General features: G+C 39.7%; 1 protein-coding gene across 1 annotated transcript; it reads left to right on the top strand.

Moving 5' to 3' along the window:
* The first annotated feature begins 70 nt into the window (after positions 1 to 70).
* p3h3 (prolyl 3-hydroxylase 3) lies at positions 71 to 16,290 on the top strand. The gene is made up of 16 exons (XM_033981570.2): positions 71 to 383; positions 1,073 to 1,257; positions 2,117 to 2,275; positions 3,615 to 3,807; positions 4,969 to 5,100; positions 5,734 to 5,876; positions 7,201 to 7,290; positions 7,396 to 7,448; positions 7,812 to 7,891; positions 8,417 to 8,544; positions 8,763 to 8,858; positions 9,424 to 9,574; positions 10,936 to 11,053; positions 12,420 to 12,495; positions 13,318 to 13,458; positions 16,019 to 16,290. The coding sequence occupies exons 1-16, from the start codon at positions 86 to 88 to the stop codon at positions 16,190 to 16,192; spliced, it is 2,217 nt and encodes a 738-aa protein (XP_033837461.1). The 5' UTR covers positions 71 to 85; the 3' UTR covers positions 16,193 to 16,290.
* Positions 16,291 to 16,758: the final 468 nt, after the last annotated feature.

Below are 16,758 nucleotides of genomic sequence, written 5' to 3'. Positions count from 1 at the left end.
CCAAATGTGCAAAGTTTCCATAGTCCCTCCTCCTCCTTCTCCTCCTCCTCCTCCTCCGCTTCTCCCTGAGCTGTTCTGCAGGACCATGGCGCTGCTGTCTCCTCATTTGCCTGTATACGTGGCGTTTCACATAGTTATTTTTGCATTATTGGATGTCGCAGTGATCCGTGCAGGAAGTGGAGGCTCCAGTAGTTTAGGTTTGCACTTGCAGCCTTATGATTTACTTTATTACAGTGGAGTGCGTGCGTATTTTGGAGGGGAGTGGGGGAAAGCTGCAGAGCTCCTGGAGAAGTCCCTGTTAACCAAAGAGACGCTGTTTAAAGTCCGCAGACAGTGTTATGATGAGTGTGAAAATGCAGGAACAAATGCACTCCACAGACTGGGTAAGTCCTAAACTCATAAGAAAGATGTCACTCTTTCTTTGTAATGTGACAAATATGTGCAGAATATCAGTGAAAATCTATACAAAACTGCACCACAGACAACATAGGCGTGTATATGTCCTTCTTATAGTAAAACTGTGTGTAAAAATGTGCAAAATGTGTGTTGTATATGTTTAAAAATTCACAAATACATCTAATAAAACATAATTAACATGACATGATTAATATGAGCGAATAAAGAACAATATATAGGCTAGTCCCAAACAGTTTTTAAACTCTCTTTTCCCAGGACATAAGGTTTGATTGTGATTAGAAATGCTGTTTTTATATATTTAAATTAGTTATAAATTATGTCACTGTAATTATTATTTTTGATTTCGTAAGAATGAGGGGGGGCGCTCTTGACGTAAACAAAACTGGTTGAGAAAATCGGTCAGATCTGCTGAGCCACAGGTTGTCGGTGCGATTCCAGCTCCCACAGATGAATACTGTTGTTGTGTCCTTGGGCAAAACACTTTAACCCACCTCACCCCCAGTGTCCGTTTGTGCTGGTGTGTGAATGTAAAGAGCTTTAAGTGCCTTGAAGGTGGAAAAGCGCTGTATAAAATTGAGACCAAATGTGACCTTTACTTTTACAGAGATGCACATTTAATATTTAATTTAAAAAAACAACTCTCTTGTTTTGACAGACAGTGAAGCGGGGAACCTTTGGGACCTGTGGGCTCTGGACTGGGTGCAGCAGAAAGCCGAATGTCTCAGGTTTTGTTTGGGAAAGTCGCTCTCTCCTGCCGCTCTGCTCCCCGTCTCCTCTGATATCGAATATGAGTTTGGATCTCGAAACCCGTACAACTTTCTCCAGGTTACATACTACAAAGTGAGCCACGGTTTATTGAGGATTAATAAGAGTAATGGAAGATATTGAGAAAAATGATCTAAACTAAGACTTGAGTGTACATTTTTAGGTTGAATTTCAAGCGGAATGTGTGATATTTACAAGTTAATTCAAAGTTTATTTATAACTTAATACAAAGTTTGTCCTTTTCTTGCAAAATTTGTTGAATTTATCGACGATATTATGGAAATCCAGCATAAATTTGCTAAAACGTGTCAGTATCGTGGTCCTATATTACACAAAACTGACTCTTGTGAGCGTTAAGTCATGTTCTAATGCCGTGTGTGGAGTTTAAAAACACAGTGGAGCACTTCCTGTATCACCACATGATGACATCACAAGGTGGAACAGAGTGTTTTCAGTCTGAGAGAAGAACTCGGCCTAAATCTGTAGGTTTGTTTGTGCGTTAAACCTGTGAGAATGAAACAAAAAAAACACAATTCCATGAAAAAACATTAGAACAGAGACAGGTTTTTATTATAGATTGAATCCTGAATATATAACACAATATTCTGAATTTGCATCAAAAATGGGAACAAAAGGGAAAAAAGCAATGTTCTTTTCTTTTTTAAATGTATTTCCTATCTTCAGTTCCCCGTATCTCTCAAACGTGACTGTAAAATGAACCAAAAAATGCAGAAATACCCCCTTAAGTCCTTATTTCTATGTATTTAAATCCGCTTTTTTGCAGCTTTTTATATATTTTTTTAATGATTTACCCAATATTCAAATTTTCAATATCTTCTTAACATTAATCTTGTAAACGATATGTTTTTCCACCTCTCTGTTGTGTTTTGTCTGCGTTCTGGGTGGTGCTTGTTAAACTTTTCTCTTTTCTCAGCTGGAGAAACTGCAGAAGGCGGCGTCAGCGGCTCACACTTATTTTGTGGCTAATCCCAGTCATTTGGAAATGAGGAACAACATCGAGAAATACAGAAGGATGGAGGGAGTGACTCAGGACGCTTTTCAGGACAGAGAGGAGGACAGTGAACGGCACTGGGTAAGGACTAAACCAGGACTAAACCAGGACTAAACCAGGACTAAAACAGGACTAAAACAGGACTAAACCAGGACTAAACCAGGACTAAACCAGGACTAAACCAGGACTAAACCAGGACTAAACCAGGACTAAACCAAGACTAAACCAAGACTAAAACAGGACTAAAACAAGACTAAAACAAGACTAAAACAAGACTAAACCAAGACTAAAACAAGACTAAAACGAGACTAAAAAAGATTAAAACAAGACTAAACCAGGACTAAACCAGGACTAAACCAGGACTAAAACAAGACTAAACCAGGACTAAAACAGGACTAAAACAGGACTAAACCAGGACTAAACCAGGACTAAAACAGGACTAAACCAGGACTAAAACAAGACTAAAACGAGACTAAAAAAGATTAAAACAAGACTAAACAAGGACTAAACCAGGACTAAACCAGGACTAAAACAAGACTAAACCAGGACTAAAACAAGACTAAACCAGAACTAAACCAGGATTGAACAGAACTCGGCAAAGACTAAACCAGAACTTAGCCAGGACTCTACAAGGACTGAACCAGGACTGGGCCAGAATTACACCAGAACTCAACCGAAACTGAAAGAAGGACTAAACCAGGACTAAACCAGGACTAAACCAGGACTAAATAAAGACCAAACCAGGACTCAACCACAACGAAACGATAACTCAGCCAGGACTCTACAAAGACAGCACCAGGAATAGACTTTGTCTAAACTAACTCTCAACCACAACAAAACCAGATTTCAACCAGGACTGGGCCAGAACTGAACAAGAACTAAACCAGAACCCAGCCAGGACTTTATATAGCCCTGGTTTACACATAGTTTAGTCCTGGTTCAGTCCCAGTAAAGACCAAGTCAGGACTCAACCATGACGAAAACAGAACTCAACCAGGACTGAACCAGGACTGAACCAGAACTGAACCAGAACTGAACCAGAACTGAACCAGAACTCAACCAGAACTGAACCAGGACTGAACCAGAACTGAACAAGGACCAAACAAGGACTAAACCAGAACTCAACCAGGACTGTTCTGGGACTGAACCAGGACTAAACTATTTTAAATAAAAAACAAATCCGGACTCAACCATGACAAAACCAGGACTGAACCAGGACTGAACCAGGACTGAACCAGGACCTTTAGTTCTTGTAGTTCATATATTTCTCCTTGTACAGTTCCATTTTTCGATATAGTGATACGTTACATGTTTGTGTTTATTCCTGAGCCTTTGTCTCTAACATAAAGATCAAATTTCACGTGTTTTTCCAGCGTCGTGCGGCTGATTTAAAGTATAAACATTTGCGTCCGTGTCTCAGGTTTTGTACGACTCCGCCCTGCACCTGGAGGCGTCGGCGGACTGGACCAGAGCCGCGGAGAAATGGAGAGAGTGTGTGAATGAAACGCTGCGGCAGACGGAGGAGTGTAGAGTCCAGTGTGACACGTCCTCACAGCCTCTGCCCCGGGACAGAGGAGAGGAGAGCGTCCACGGAGCGTTTGAGAAGGCTGCAGGTGAGGACGGGGACATGTGTGTGGACGGGGACATGTGTGTGGACGGGGACATGTGTGGACGGGGACGAAAGACCAAACTGATGAGATGAGCTCTGAAGGGGGAGGGACTTAGCTCAGGGAGGAAGGAGAGCACAGAAACTAAAACTAATCAGACATTTAAAGACATTATTTTGTGACGCCCGGTGAGTCATGAAATACACAAAAGGTTTTACCCAGACCTGCCCTGGACACGGACGGGTCAACGTCAGGCGTCCAGAGTCTTTTTCCTAGAGCATCTTTTCCCCTGGTCCTCAGTCTCCTCTGGTCCTCCGTCTCCTCTGGGCCTCAGTCTCTGGTCCTCAGTCTCCTCTGGTCCTCAGTCTCCCTCTGGTCCTCAGTCTCCCTCTGGTCCTCAGTCTCTTCTGGTCCTCAGTCTCCTCTGGTCCTCAGTCTCTGGTCCTCAGTCTCCTCTGGTCCTCAGTCTCCTCTGGTCCTCAGTCTCTTCTGGTCCTCAGTCTCTTCTGGTCCTCAGTCCCCTCTGGTTCTTCATTTCCCTCTGGTTCTTCATCTCGCTCTGGTCCTCAGTCTCCTCTGGTCCTCAGTCTCCTCTGGTCCTCAGTCTCCTCTGGTCCTCAGTCTCCTCTGGTCCTCAGTCTCTGGTCCTCAGTCCCCTCTGGTTCTTCATTTCCCTCTGGTTCTTCATCTCCCTCTGGTCCTCAGTCTCTGGTCCTCAGTCTCCTCTGGTCCTCAGTCTCTTCTGGTCCTCAGTCTCCCTCTGGTCCTCAGTCTCTGGTCCTCAGTCTCCCTCTGGTCCTCAGTCTCCTCTGGTCCTCAGTCTCCCTCTGGTCCTCAGTCTCTGGTCCTCAGTCTCCCTCTGGTCCTCAGTCTCTGGTCCTCACTTCCCTCTGGTTCTTCATCTCGCTCTGGTCCTCAGTCTCCTCTGGTCCTCAGTCTCTGGTCCTCAGTCTCTGGTCCTCAGTCTCCCTCTGGTCCTCAGATTTGATTTTTTCTTTTACTCTGCATTTTCAAATCCATAAAAGATGATCTAAATAGTTACGTGTTAACGATTATTACCCCATAGAAGTGAAATAAAACCTCTTAAAAAACAAACTCATAGTTTTGTTAGATGTTACGTCACATATTCACAAGTTTGTCTTAACCTTATATTTTGTTTTATTTTAGCTCTTTCTCTGTCTCTTCTGTCGTGCCGTCAGTCCTGTGTCACTCAAGTCTCCACTCGACCTGGACGAGTCTCCGCCCACGAGGACCTCCTGCCCACGCAGCTGGAGCACCTGCACATCGCACAGTTCAAAGGTCAAAACAGTTTGTTTACATTTAAACATCTGAGAAGCAGCGACAGTTAGACTATAGTTCACTGGGTTTGTTAAATAAAAAAATACAATAAAATACAATAAAATAAAATAAAATAAAATAAAATAAAATACAATAAAATACAATACAATAAAATACAATACAATAAAATACAATAAAATAAAATAAAATACAATACAATAAAATACAATAAAATACAATACATAAAAATAAAATACATAAAAATAAAATACAATAAAATACATAAAAATAAAATACAATAAAATAAAATAAAATAAAATACAATAACATACAATAAAATAAAACAAAACAAAACAAAACTTAAACCAGCACGTGCTTACTCAAAATTAATTTCATTTTTTTCAATTATAAATTATATTAGACTAAGTTGAATTCTATGTCAGTTATATGCAGTTACTTACCACTTTTTAGCACCGGAAAACCTAATCAGAAATAGAAATTTATTTGAAAATGATTGGGAATTAGTGTTTGTAATATTTTGTCTGTGGTTATTTTACTCAAAAAAAGTTACTTATGACAATTTAATTTTCAGCCCCATAAGATTTTTTTTTTAATCTTTTTTTTACATATTACTTTATTTGTGTTTCTCCGCAGCTGGAGACATTTCCGGGGCCGTCCAAACCCTTCGCTCTCTGCTCCTGTTTTACCCGACTGACAAAGACAACTTGGACAACCTGCAGCTCTACTCGGAGACACTGGGGGGCGACACAGAGTCACTGGACACTCAGCCTGCACAGGTCTGCTGCTTTTTCACTCATGTCACACCAATGTAACCACGAGACGAGAAAAGGGAAAGAAAAGCATTTTAAAATAAACTGTGAGGGTATTTTTCTTTTTCATAAATGTCCATTATTATAATTTGAGCCCAGACAGTTTATTCTGTATCATCCATTTTTTATCCTGTATTTTCTGGACTATAAGTGTCACTTTTTTCATAGTTTGTCCGGGGGTGCGACTTATACTCAGACGCGACTTATATGTGAAATTATTCAAATATATAATTCCACATCTTCACCACACGAGGGCGCTCTAGACTTGTACCAGCGTCTCCTCCTCCTGAACCACTGAACATTTAAAATTTCAACATTACGGTGATTTAAAAAACATCTGAGAAACACTGAACAATAGCGCCCCCTACATCTTCCTCTGGAGTTGGTGGATTTGTTCAGAATCGACACCGAGGATGAAGAATTCAGTGGATTTATTGATTTGGAGTGAGATGTTGCTTGTTTTTTCTCTTTTATTTATTTGATTAACTGTTAATATCTTACGTTAACAAACCAGACACGTGTTCAGTTCTGTCTGTGCTTCATGGAGCTGAATAAATATAAATGTGTTACGTTAGCATGCTAGCTCTCCATTTTATTATTATTATTAGAACTTGACTTAAAGATAAAATGTCTGTTCTTGGTCTCGGATTTTGTAAAATAAATTCCCCAAAAATGCGACTTATATATGTTTTTTCTTCATTATTATGTATTTTTTGCATAATATTTTTATACTCCAGAGTGACGTATACTCCAGAAAATACAGTATTCATCTATTGTTTCCAGTATTTATGAAAAGTTAGACAATCAACAAAATACAAAATAATGGTATAAAAGGCTGTATTTCCTTGTATATTTTGTGTATATAAGTATTTCCCTGTGTATATTGCGTGTTTTGTTTGCGATTTAGTTTGTTATAAATGTATTTGTAATTTTATTTTTCACATTTTTGTACAGGAGGCTGCGTAAATCTTAGGGCGTCCAAATAAATAAACAAATGTCAGTTAATGTTGTTATAGTGAAGCATAATCAAAAATTCTTCTGCTAATTCTTAAATAATTCTTTACTCAACCAAATCTATTTTAATTTTTATTTTTTTACGGTTAATCAGGGGCCTTAATTACTCTTGTCCCCACTTTTCGCTTTAATTTTCGTATCGTTTCATCTGGACATAGTTATAATCGATATATTTTAATGTATTATACTGTTTTTTTTTCAGTTTTCATTCACAAAAATCATGTGTCGATTCAATACGACTAAACAAAATGACACTCTGCTCGTTTCTTTCGTGCAGGAGATCGAGTCGTACGTCCGCCGCTCGCTCCAGGAGAAAAAACTTCTTTACTTCGGGATGGAAAACCTGGACTTGAGCTTCACAGACCCGGCGAGTGTCATGTGACGGATGACATCATCACGCCATCATGACTTTACCAGACGCGTAAACCTTTTGTCGTTTGTTTCGATCTTATTTGTTTTATCTTTATTTCAGGATTTGTGGACTCCTGAAGATGTCGTTCCCGAATCGCTGAGGGAAAACTGGAGGTGAGTCGTTCGAGTGATGTAAATGTTCCACAGTATTGCATTAAAAATTAAACACGTCTTTCTTGCGTTTTTACGTCGATCACAGATGTTTTCGCAAAAATAACTAAAACAAAACATAAAAACACACATTCTTCTTATGAGTGAGGCCGACTCGTGACAGATCTGACCTCTAACTGGGCCTCGTTGTCTCCGCGGAGATAGTCAGCCGAGTTTAATGCCCTAATGTGGAGTTTTCTCTGTGGAGACAAGTGCTAAAAATGACAGATGCAAATAAATAAAAGTCAGATCAAGATGTGAACAGCTTTAGCCTCCAGAATGTCCGCTAGCTTTGAGATTTATACCGTTTTCCGTGAATTATTTCAGGGCTGAGAAAGAAAAAATGAACGAAAGGATGGATAAAGGAGAGCAAGAGGAAGACGTGGACGATAGCGGTTTCTTTGCAGGTAAAAACATCTATTTTTTTCGTTATTTTATCCTTTAGTTTTCAGCGTGACGATTAATTAGCGCAGCGGTCGTAGCAATTCACAATTCGAGACAAAATCTATATCTTTTCAAAGGTCAAAAGTCCTCAAAATGTCGCCTTTTAACAGCAAGTTTAGCGTCTTAAACTCTCTGCGTGTGGGGCCCCCTATTTCTGGAGCTTTGGGGCGTTACACCCAGGGGGGGACAAAGGGGTCTGTTGTCCAGGGCCCCACGGTTTTAGGGGCCCAGAATTGATTTATATTCGAGGGGGGCCCATGTGAGGCTTCCTGCCCCGGGCCCCCCAAAATTCTACCGACGGGCCTGAGTACGACGCATATTATTTAACTTTTGGAGTATTTTTATGCAGATTTACTATTTATTCCAAGTAAAAATGTGGATCTTAAGTATTCTGCTGATATATTTTCCATGACAGCTTCTAGTCTGTTGTTTTTCTTTTTGTTTTTTGAAGCGTACATAATATTACAGTGTTATTTTATGATCTGTAGGGGGCACTGTTCCCCAGAAGGGCGTGACTATCACCATGGACGATGAAATGATGAATGGAACAAACCGGGTCGTTCTGGATGGAGTCATGACCCAAAAAGAGTGTGACACGATACTGCAGTTAGCGTCAGTGAGTACAAGTAAAAAAATACAAGATAAATACAAGATCTACGTGATTTCGAACAATTTGAATTCTTGTTTTTATTTGTTTTGCCGAGTTTAGACGTGATAAGTTGTAGTTAATGGTCTATTTTCACAGAGTTTGGATTGGTTTTAACACTGACGTAGGAAAAATGCTCTTAAAAGTCGGATTCTAAGCGTTTTCTCTGCGTTGTGTTTGATTGACAGACCGCTGGTTCTGTCGGAGATGGATACAGGGGGCGCCGTTCTCCACACACGCCCCATGAGACGTTTGAGGGTCTGACGGTGCTCAGGGCGGCAAAGGTCCAGTTTATAAATGACTTTTAAGTTTGTTAGATTAGGAGTTAAGGGTTAGAGTTAGAAGTTAGGAGTTAGGGGTTAGGAGTTAGGGGTTAGGGGTTAGGAGTTAGGAGTTAGGAGTTAGGAGTTAGGGGTTAGGGGTTAGGAGTTAGGGGTTAGGAGTTAGGGGTTAGGAGTTAGGAGTTAGGAGTTAGGAGTTAGGGGTTAGGAGTTAAGGGTTAGGAGTTAGGGGTTAGGAGTTAGGAGTTAGGGGTTAGGAGTTAGGGGTTAGGAGTTAGGGGTTAGGAGTTAGGGGTTAGGAGTTAGGGGTTAGGAGTTAGGAGTTAGGGGTTAGGAGTTAGGAATTAGGAGTTAGAAGTTAGGAGTTAAGGGTTAGGAGTTAGGGGTTAGGAGTTAGGAGTTAGGGGTTAGGAGTTAGGGGTTAGGAGTTAGACATTAGGGTTAAGTTGTTTAATCTGAGTCGAGCTCACTCCATAGATCAGATGTTGATGTGATGTTTGGCGTGTGCGTGTAAACGTGTAAACATGTAAACATGTAAACGTGTAAACTCCGTGTTTTCCTCTCACAGTTGGGTCAGGAGGGTTTGGTGAACGAGTCTGATGCTAAACTCCTCCATGAGCTCGGGGAGAGAGCGAGGACCCTGGTCCACTCGTACTTTAGGAGCCCCTCAGGACTCTACGTCTCATTCACTCACCTGGTCTGTCGCAGCGCCATCTCAGGTCAGAGACAGAATGACGAGTGAAATAAAGTGTCTATAAGATAATATCAAAATGGATCCGTTTAAATCTTATTTTCAGTTTTAAACACTTTTAAATTCTGAATATGTCGTATTTGAGGTGCATTTAGTTACTTCGCAACACTGCAAACAAATATTATGGATAATTCTGCATGTTTTGATGAAGTATGATGATGGATGAAGTCTCTCGAAGTTGTTTTTGGACTGATTCATGTTTGAGTTTAATCTTTAATTGCTTATTTTCAAGATAACACAGAAACTCAGTGGATTTATTTCTTTTATTAAGTCAGATTAGAGGCCGTTTTCTCCAAATACATTTAGTTTTAGAGACACAAGGATCACGTCTTAAAGCAGCAACGACACACAACGAACTCTAGTCTGATTTATTTAAGTTTTAACCCAAAAACTGAGGCGAAATTTCAATTTTTAGGCAGATTTTCAGTCAAGATCTCCATGTGTATTTTCTAGTATTTAATCTGTCAACAAAAAGAAACAAGAAATTTGAACCTGGAACCTGAATTTGAACCTGAATATTTTGATTTAAAATGTGCAAATTCTAACTCACATGTGTCAAACTCAAGGCCCGGGGGCCAAATGCGGCCCGCCACGTCATTTTATGTGGCCCACGAGAAGATAAATTAAAAGGCCTGACTGTCATTTTAAAATAAGTCTGTGCTGCTTTAATGTTTGCACTGACAATAAACTAATGAGATTTCCCCAACAAGTGGAACTGAGAAATATTTGTAAATAATCATCACAAAATGTTCATGAAGAGGAAAATTGTCGGTGTGGAAGGAAGTTTGGAGGAAGAAAAGTGAAGGCGAATACAAGTTTGTGCTTTGAGGAGAAAAACCTGTGTGTTTTTTGTGTTTTGAGGCGGAGTCGGTACAATCTACGTCGACATTTTGACACCAAACACGGAGCTAAGTGTGAAAAAGTTAATCTGCAAGAAAAACAACAAACTGTCCAATAATTAAAAGTCTGTAAAAGGACGAATTTGAAGCAGAGCTGAAGGTCTGTGAGGAGGTGTGTCCCGACCAGATACACACTTTTAAAAATGTCACTTTATCACAGAAACCATTATTTAACAAATTATAAAGTAATTACATTTATTTTACATGACATTCGTTTACATTTAGTGACATTTATCCTGCCGCACAGTCACATCTGGCCCTTGATGGCGGCCATTTTGCTGATGTGGCCCTCGGTGAACATGAGTTTGACGTCTCTGCTTTAACATAACGATCCACAGACACAAGCACAATGTGTCTGACTTAACCTAACCCCAAATGACTTGTTTTGGATGAGATTTTAAAGATGAATATTGTTGTAAATCCGCTGCAGGAGACCAGGAGGGCAGAATGGACCTGTCTCACCCGGTCCACGTGGACAACTGCATCCTCGAACCTGAGACTAAACTGTGCTGGAGGGAACCGCCCGCTTTTATCCACAGAGATCTCAGGCACGTTTAGGTTTATTTTTGGTTTGTTTTCCTGATAAAACGTACGAAGAGCGATTACTACAGCAACTGATCGTTCAATAGATGATGATATATGAGATGGAACTATATTTTTAGCTGGATATTTAGCGTGTTTTTATTTACAGTAGTGAGAAGTTTAACATTGGAGCGTGTGTTAGCAGATATAGTGGCTAATATGGAGCCAGTTTATTATTAATTAACACATTTATTTAAAAAAAAAAGATTCTAAATAAATACATTTACTTAGAATCAAATGAATCTAATGTTTGTGTGTGTTTTAACATGTAATGACCTGCAGGGGGCGATCTACACCACAAACACCACATGATTTATTCAGTTTTAAATCAGGAGAAAATGATGTTATGTATTAAAATTAAAAGTGCCTGGAAGTACTCAGTTTTGTTAAGTAAAAGTACAGATACAGAGGTAAAAAGTTACTCAGGTAAAAGTATCACATGAAAAAAATGTACTTAAGTAAAAGTATTTAAGTACAAGTTTGACTTTTTACTCTTAAAATGCATTTTTAAAGTGTAAATGTAGAGATATTGATTAAAAACGATTCATTTTTTGCTCAACAGTAACAAGACAAATCAATTTCTTCACTTTTCTTATAAATTTGGTGTTTTTATTTTTATTTTTGCTCAAAGTTGAAGCTTGAACTCGAAAACTTTAGTTAGTTTGTTTCCACGAACTCGGTAAAAATAACCCCTCAAATCAGATGAAAAGTACTTTTTACTTTTCAGTCCTGTTCAAAAATGTAGTGGAGTAGAAAGTACAGACACTGCTCTCAAATGTACTGAAGTAAAAGTAAAAAGTACACGCTGTAAAATGTACTTAAGTAGAATTTTCAGGTACTTTTCTGCTTTTACTTTGCTCCTCAACTCATGATTTGATGTTTCCTCGTCACAAACAAACCTGGAGTTGTGTTTTTTTGTTTCATTCTCACATGTTTAACACACAAACCTGCATATTTAGGCTTTAGTTCTTCTCTCAAACTGAAAACGCTCTGTCCCACTTTGTGATGTCATCATGTGGCGATACAGGAAGTGCTCCGCTGTGTTTTTAAACTCCACACACCTTCATTTATAGAATCATTTGGATCGTTTCAGCGTCTGGAATTGCAAAATCTCTACTGGACAAAAGGTTAAAAAATATCACTTCATGACATCACAAGGTGGAACAGAGCGTTTTGAGCTTTGGAGATGTTACGGACACAAACAAAACGCAACTCCAGGTCTGTTTTTGAGACGTTAACAGCATTAGAACGTGACTTAGCGCTACGAGAGTCCGTTTTTGCGTGACATAACTGACGTTTAACGTTTACGTCGCCGTTTTGTTCTTTCCGCAGCGCCGTTTTATATCTGAACGAAGACTTTGACGGAGGAGAGCTGTTCTTCACCGACAGAGACGCCAAGACGGTCACTGTGAGTCGCCCTAATGAATAAAACACATTATTATTATTATTATTAAAATCAGTGTTAATTCAGGCAACGATGAAATCACTGGAGAGGTAAAGCTAACCGGAGGCACTGCTCGGTCTGTCTGTTACGCGACACTTTAATCTGAGCTTTCGTTTTAACACAATCTGACCGCGTAAAAACCGACGTAGTTGGAGCTAAAACGGTTGAGCTGATTTGTGCTGTTAAAGAAGTGACTCTCAGATAACATTAAAGTCACACGTTAGCGTTAGCCAAACAGTTTAGTCGCGCACGAATGAAAAATCAGACACCTAGACGAGACCAGGAACGTGCAAATTTATCCCAGGGTGTATAAAATTTGTTGTAAATTGCGTTGTGTACGATCCGTGTAATCCTTCAGTCGTCCAGGTCCGATCCGTAGCAAAAGACGAAGTTTAAATCAATCACTGGACGAATCGTTGTAGGACTGAAGACGTTTCACTGCTCGATTTAGCGGAAAACTTACGGATAAACGGGGCCGTCGACAGAAATTTGGGGTCTGGGTCAAGAAGTCTCACAATTCTGGGCCCCCCTAACACCCTGGGGCCCCCGGACAACAGCCCGCTTTGTCTCCCCCTGTCGACGCCCCTGCAGTGAAGTAGCTTTTTTCTGCGCGCTCTTGTGACACAACGGCGATTATCCTTGTTTGCCGATTATTTCGATTATATAAAATGTTCCAAAAATGGTTATCGTCGACCGTTTTTATCACGATAAACGTCACGAAAAAACTGTCAATCGCTAATATTTCCGTATATTTTCCTGTTTTTCCCCGTGTTTGTCCGCGTCCAGGCCCGTGTGACGCCATCTTGTGGACGTCTGGTGGGTTTTTCCTCGGGTCCGGTGAATCCGCACGGCGTTTCTGCAGTGACCAGAGGGAAGAGGTGCGCGCTGGCTCTGTGGTTCACCAAAGAAAAACACTACAGAGATATGGTAAGGCTTTTTATGACTGATCGTTATATTTTTTTTAAACAAATGGTCACGAAACCCCGAGTCTGAACCCGTGATGTCGTGCCACAGCTCCATCACGGCTCATTCAAACTACAATACAAATGCAAATAGTGCGGGAGTGTGTGGATATGACATGACAGCACCTGTTCTAATCCGCAGGAAATGAAATATTAGACGTTTTGACTGGGGGAAAAGTCCTCAAAATTATTATTATTATCAAATATAATCATGTCAAACTGTATATTCATGAAAGATGCACAGTTTGTGTACGCTCAGGTCCTTTTTATATATATATTTAGTACAAAATGAATATGTATAATGGAGGAAATTTGCTGTTACTGTATGGGGATTATTTTTATCTTTTTACTTTTACTACTATTATTATTATTACTACATTGTATTGTTTTTATATGTTCATTTTGTATTTAATTTGTCACTATTATTATTATTATTATTACTATTTATTTATTTATATGTTTATTTTGTATTTAATTTGTCACTATTATTATTATTATTACTATTTATTTATATGTTTATTTTGTATTTAATTTGTCACTATTATTATTATTACTAAATTGTATTGTTTTTATATGTTTATTTTATATTTAATTTGTCACTATTATTATTATTATTACTATTTGTTTATTTATGTTTATTTTGTATTTAATTTGTCACTATTATTATTATTACTATTTATTTATTTATATGTTTATTTTGTATTTAATTTGTCACTATTATTATTACTACTATTTATTTATTTATGTTTATTTTGTATTTAATTTGTCACTATTATTATTATTACTACTATTTATTTATTTACTATTACTTTTTTTTTTTTCTTTTTTGTTGTTGTCTATATGCCCAAAAAAAAAGAAGAGGGAAAAAGGTCATCAGATTCTAACCTGTGTATTTGCACCTGAGACTTTAATAAAAATTTGATCACAAAAAAAGCAAAACGAATGCAATGACAGATATGTTCCACAGCGGGGCATTAAATCTGTCTGTATCCGTGGAGATTTCTGCAACAAAACACCTGCAACAAAAGAAGGAAGTTGGGTTTTATGGATCAGACCTGAGAGATTACACAGAAAACACCTGTAACTGAATAAATACGATGAGTGTAATGCCAAACTGTGGAACATTCCAGGAGAAAACAAAAAGGCTTTGATTCATTTGAAGTTCCATCGTGTCCGTAGCAAAAATAGCGCAGACACTTGTTGACGGGGTGAGTGTTAAATAAATATTGTTGCAGGTTTCTTTTAAAATGTAAAATAAAGAAAAAGAGAGAGAGAGAAGGGGTAAAGAAGGAAAGGAGAAGGAAAAGAAGAGAAGAACGGGGGAGGGAGAAGGAAGGAAAGGGAAGGAAGGAAAGGGGAGAAGGAAAAAAAAGGGGAGAAAGGAAAAAAGGAAGAAAAAGGAAGGAGGAAGGAAGGAAAATCATAATGGAAAAAAAGAAATAAGAGAATGGAGACTCTGAAACTGAAAGTCAAAACGGAGTAAAAAGTTTTATCTTTGTACCTAAACTCACTCATTTTACCTGCTCAATAAGAATAAAACATTAGCTCATTGTAAGACCCCAGCCCGCCCCCTCAAAAAACAACCTGCCCCCTCAAAAAACAACCCGCCCCCTCAAAAAACAACCCGCCCCCTCAAAAAATAACCCGCCCCTTCAAACAACCCGCCCCCTCAAACAATAACCCGCCCCCTCAAAAAACAACCCGCCCCCTCAAAAAACAACCTGCCCCCTCAAAAAACAACCCGCCCCCCCAAAAAACAACCCGCCCCTCAAAAAACAACCCGCCCCTTCAAACAACCCGCCCCCTCAAACAACCTGCCCCCTCAAACAATAACCCGCCCCCTCAAAAAACAACCCGCCCCCTCAAACAACAACCCGCCCCCTCAAAAAACAACCCGCCCCCTCAAAAAACAACCCGCCCCCTCAAACAACCCGCCCCCTCAAACAACCCGCCCCCTCAAACAACCCGCCCCCTCAAAAAACAACCCGCCCCCTCAAAAAACAACCCGCCCCCTCAACCCGCCCCCTCAAAAAACAACCCGCCCCCTCAAACAACCCACCCCCTCAAAAAACAACCAACCCCCTCAAAAAACAACCTGCCCCCTCAACCCGCCTCAAGCTCTGATCACTGTTTTATTTCTGTTTCTTGTCCTTTGCTTTGTACCTGGTTTATCATTTTACTGTCTGTTTCTTTGTGCATGTTTCTATCGACCTGTTGTTTTGTTCTGTACTGTTTCTTTTTTTCCATAAATAAAATAAAATAAAATGAAAAAAGTATTATTACTGTATTTTCCAGACTATACGTCGCTCTGGAGTATAAGTCGCACCAGCAAAAAATACATAATAATGAAGAAAAAAACATTTATAAGTCGCTTCTGAGTATAAGTTGCACCCCGGACAAACTATGAAAAAAGTGCGACTTATACTCCGGAAAATACAGTACTATGATTATTACTTTAAACACCATGTTGTGATTGTTTTTACGTATTTATGTTTTCATTTGTTCAATATATATTTTCCGTGCAGGAGCGAGACGAGGCGGAGGCTTTGTGGAGCGGAAAAACCCTGGAGGAGGCCGCACAGGCAGAGCAGGAGACAGAAGGGGGCGCTACGCAGGGGCGGAGCGGACGCAGCCAGACCCCTCCCTCCGAGCGCAGCAGAGGGAGCGGCAGGTCAAAGGGCAAACGGGACGAACTGTGAGAGAACAGCGGAGAAAGAGAGAAACGAAACAATGCAATTTGCCGGGTTTTTTTTTTCAGATTACGCAACAATCCTCTATAGGTCGGTAATGTTAAACGGAGATAGAACCGTCAACCTCATTCACGCAGAACGTTCAGACGGGCGGGGCGGGCGAAGTGTCTTGCTCAAGGACACAGTTGGGAGCTGTTTGAGCGGGAATTGAACGACCAACCCTCTAGTTTTAATGACAATAGGCTCCGTAGCTAGCGTCAAAGCTAACTTAAGCTAGCTAGTTTATTAAAATTGGAAAACATGAAATAAACAATCTATTGAAATTCAAATTAATTAGAATAAAGACAACGCAATTATTTTAAAATGTTGAATACTTCAGTTTGTGGTGTCGTTTTAAATTTTATTATTTATGCCTCGAAATTAGCATTAGCATTAGCATTAGCGTTAGCATTGAGACACAAACATCCATCCATTTTCATTTTCTTCCTTCCTTTTCTTTATCCGGGGCCGGGTCGCGGGGGGAGCAGTCTAAGCAGGGACCCCCCCCCCAGACTTCCCTCACCCCAGACACTTCC

This window comes from Periophthalmus magnuspinnatus, chromosome 16, assembly GCF_009829125.3.
Source record: "Periophthalmus magnuspinnatus isolate fPerMag1 chromosome 16, fPerMag1.2.pri, whole genome shotgun sequence".
Taxonomy (NCBI): domain Eukaryota; kingdom Metazoa; phylum Chordata; class Actinopteri; order Gobiiformes; family Gobiidae; genus Periophthalmus; species Periophthalmus magnuspinnatus.
The sequence above is the reverse complement of the archived record's forward strand: the minus strand, read 5'-3'. Positions and strand labels throughout refer to the sequence as shown.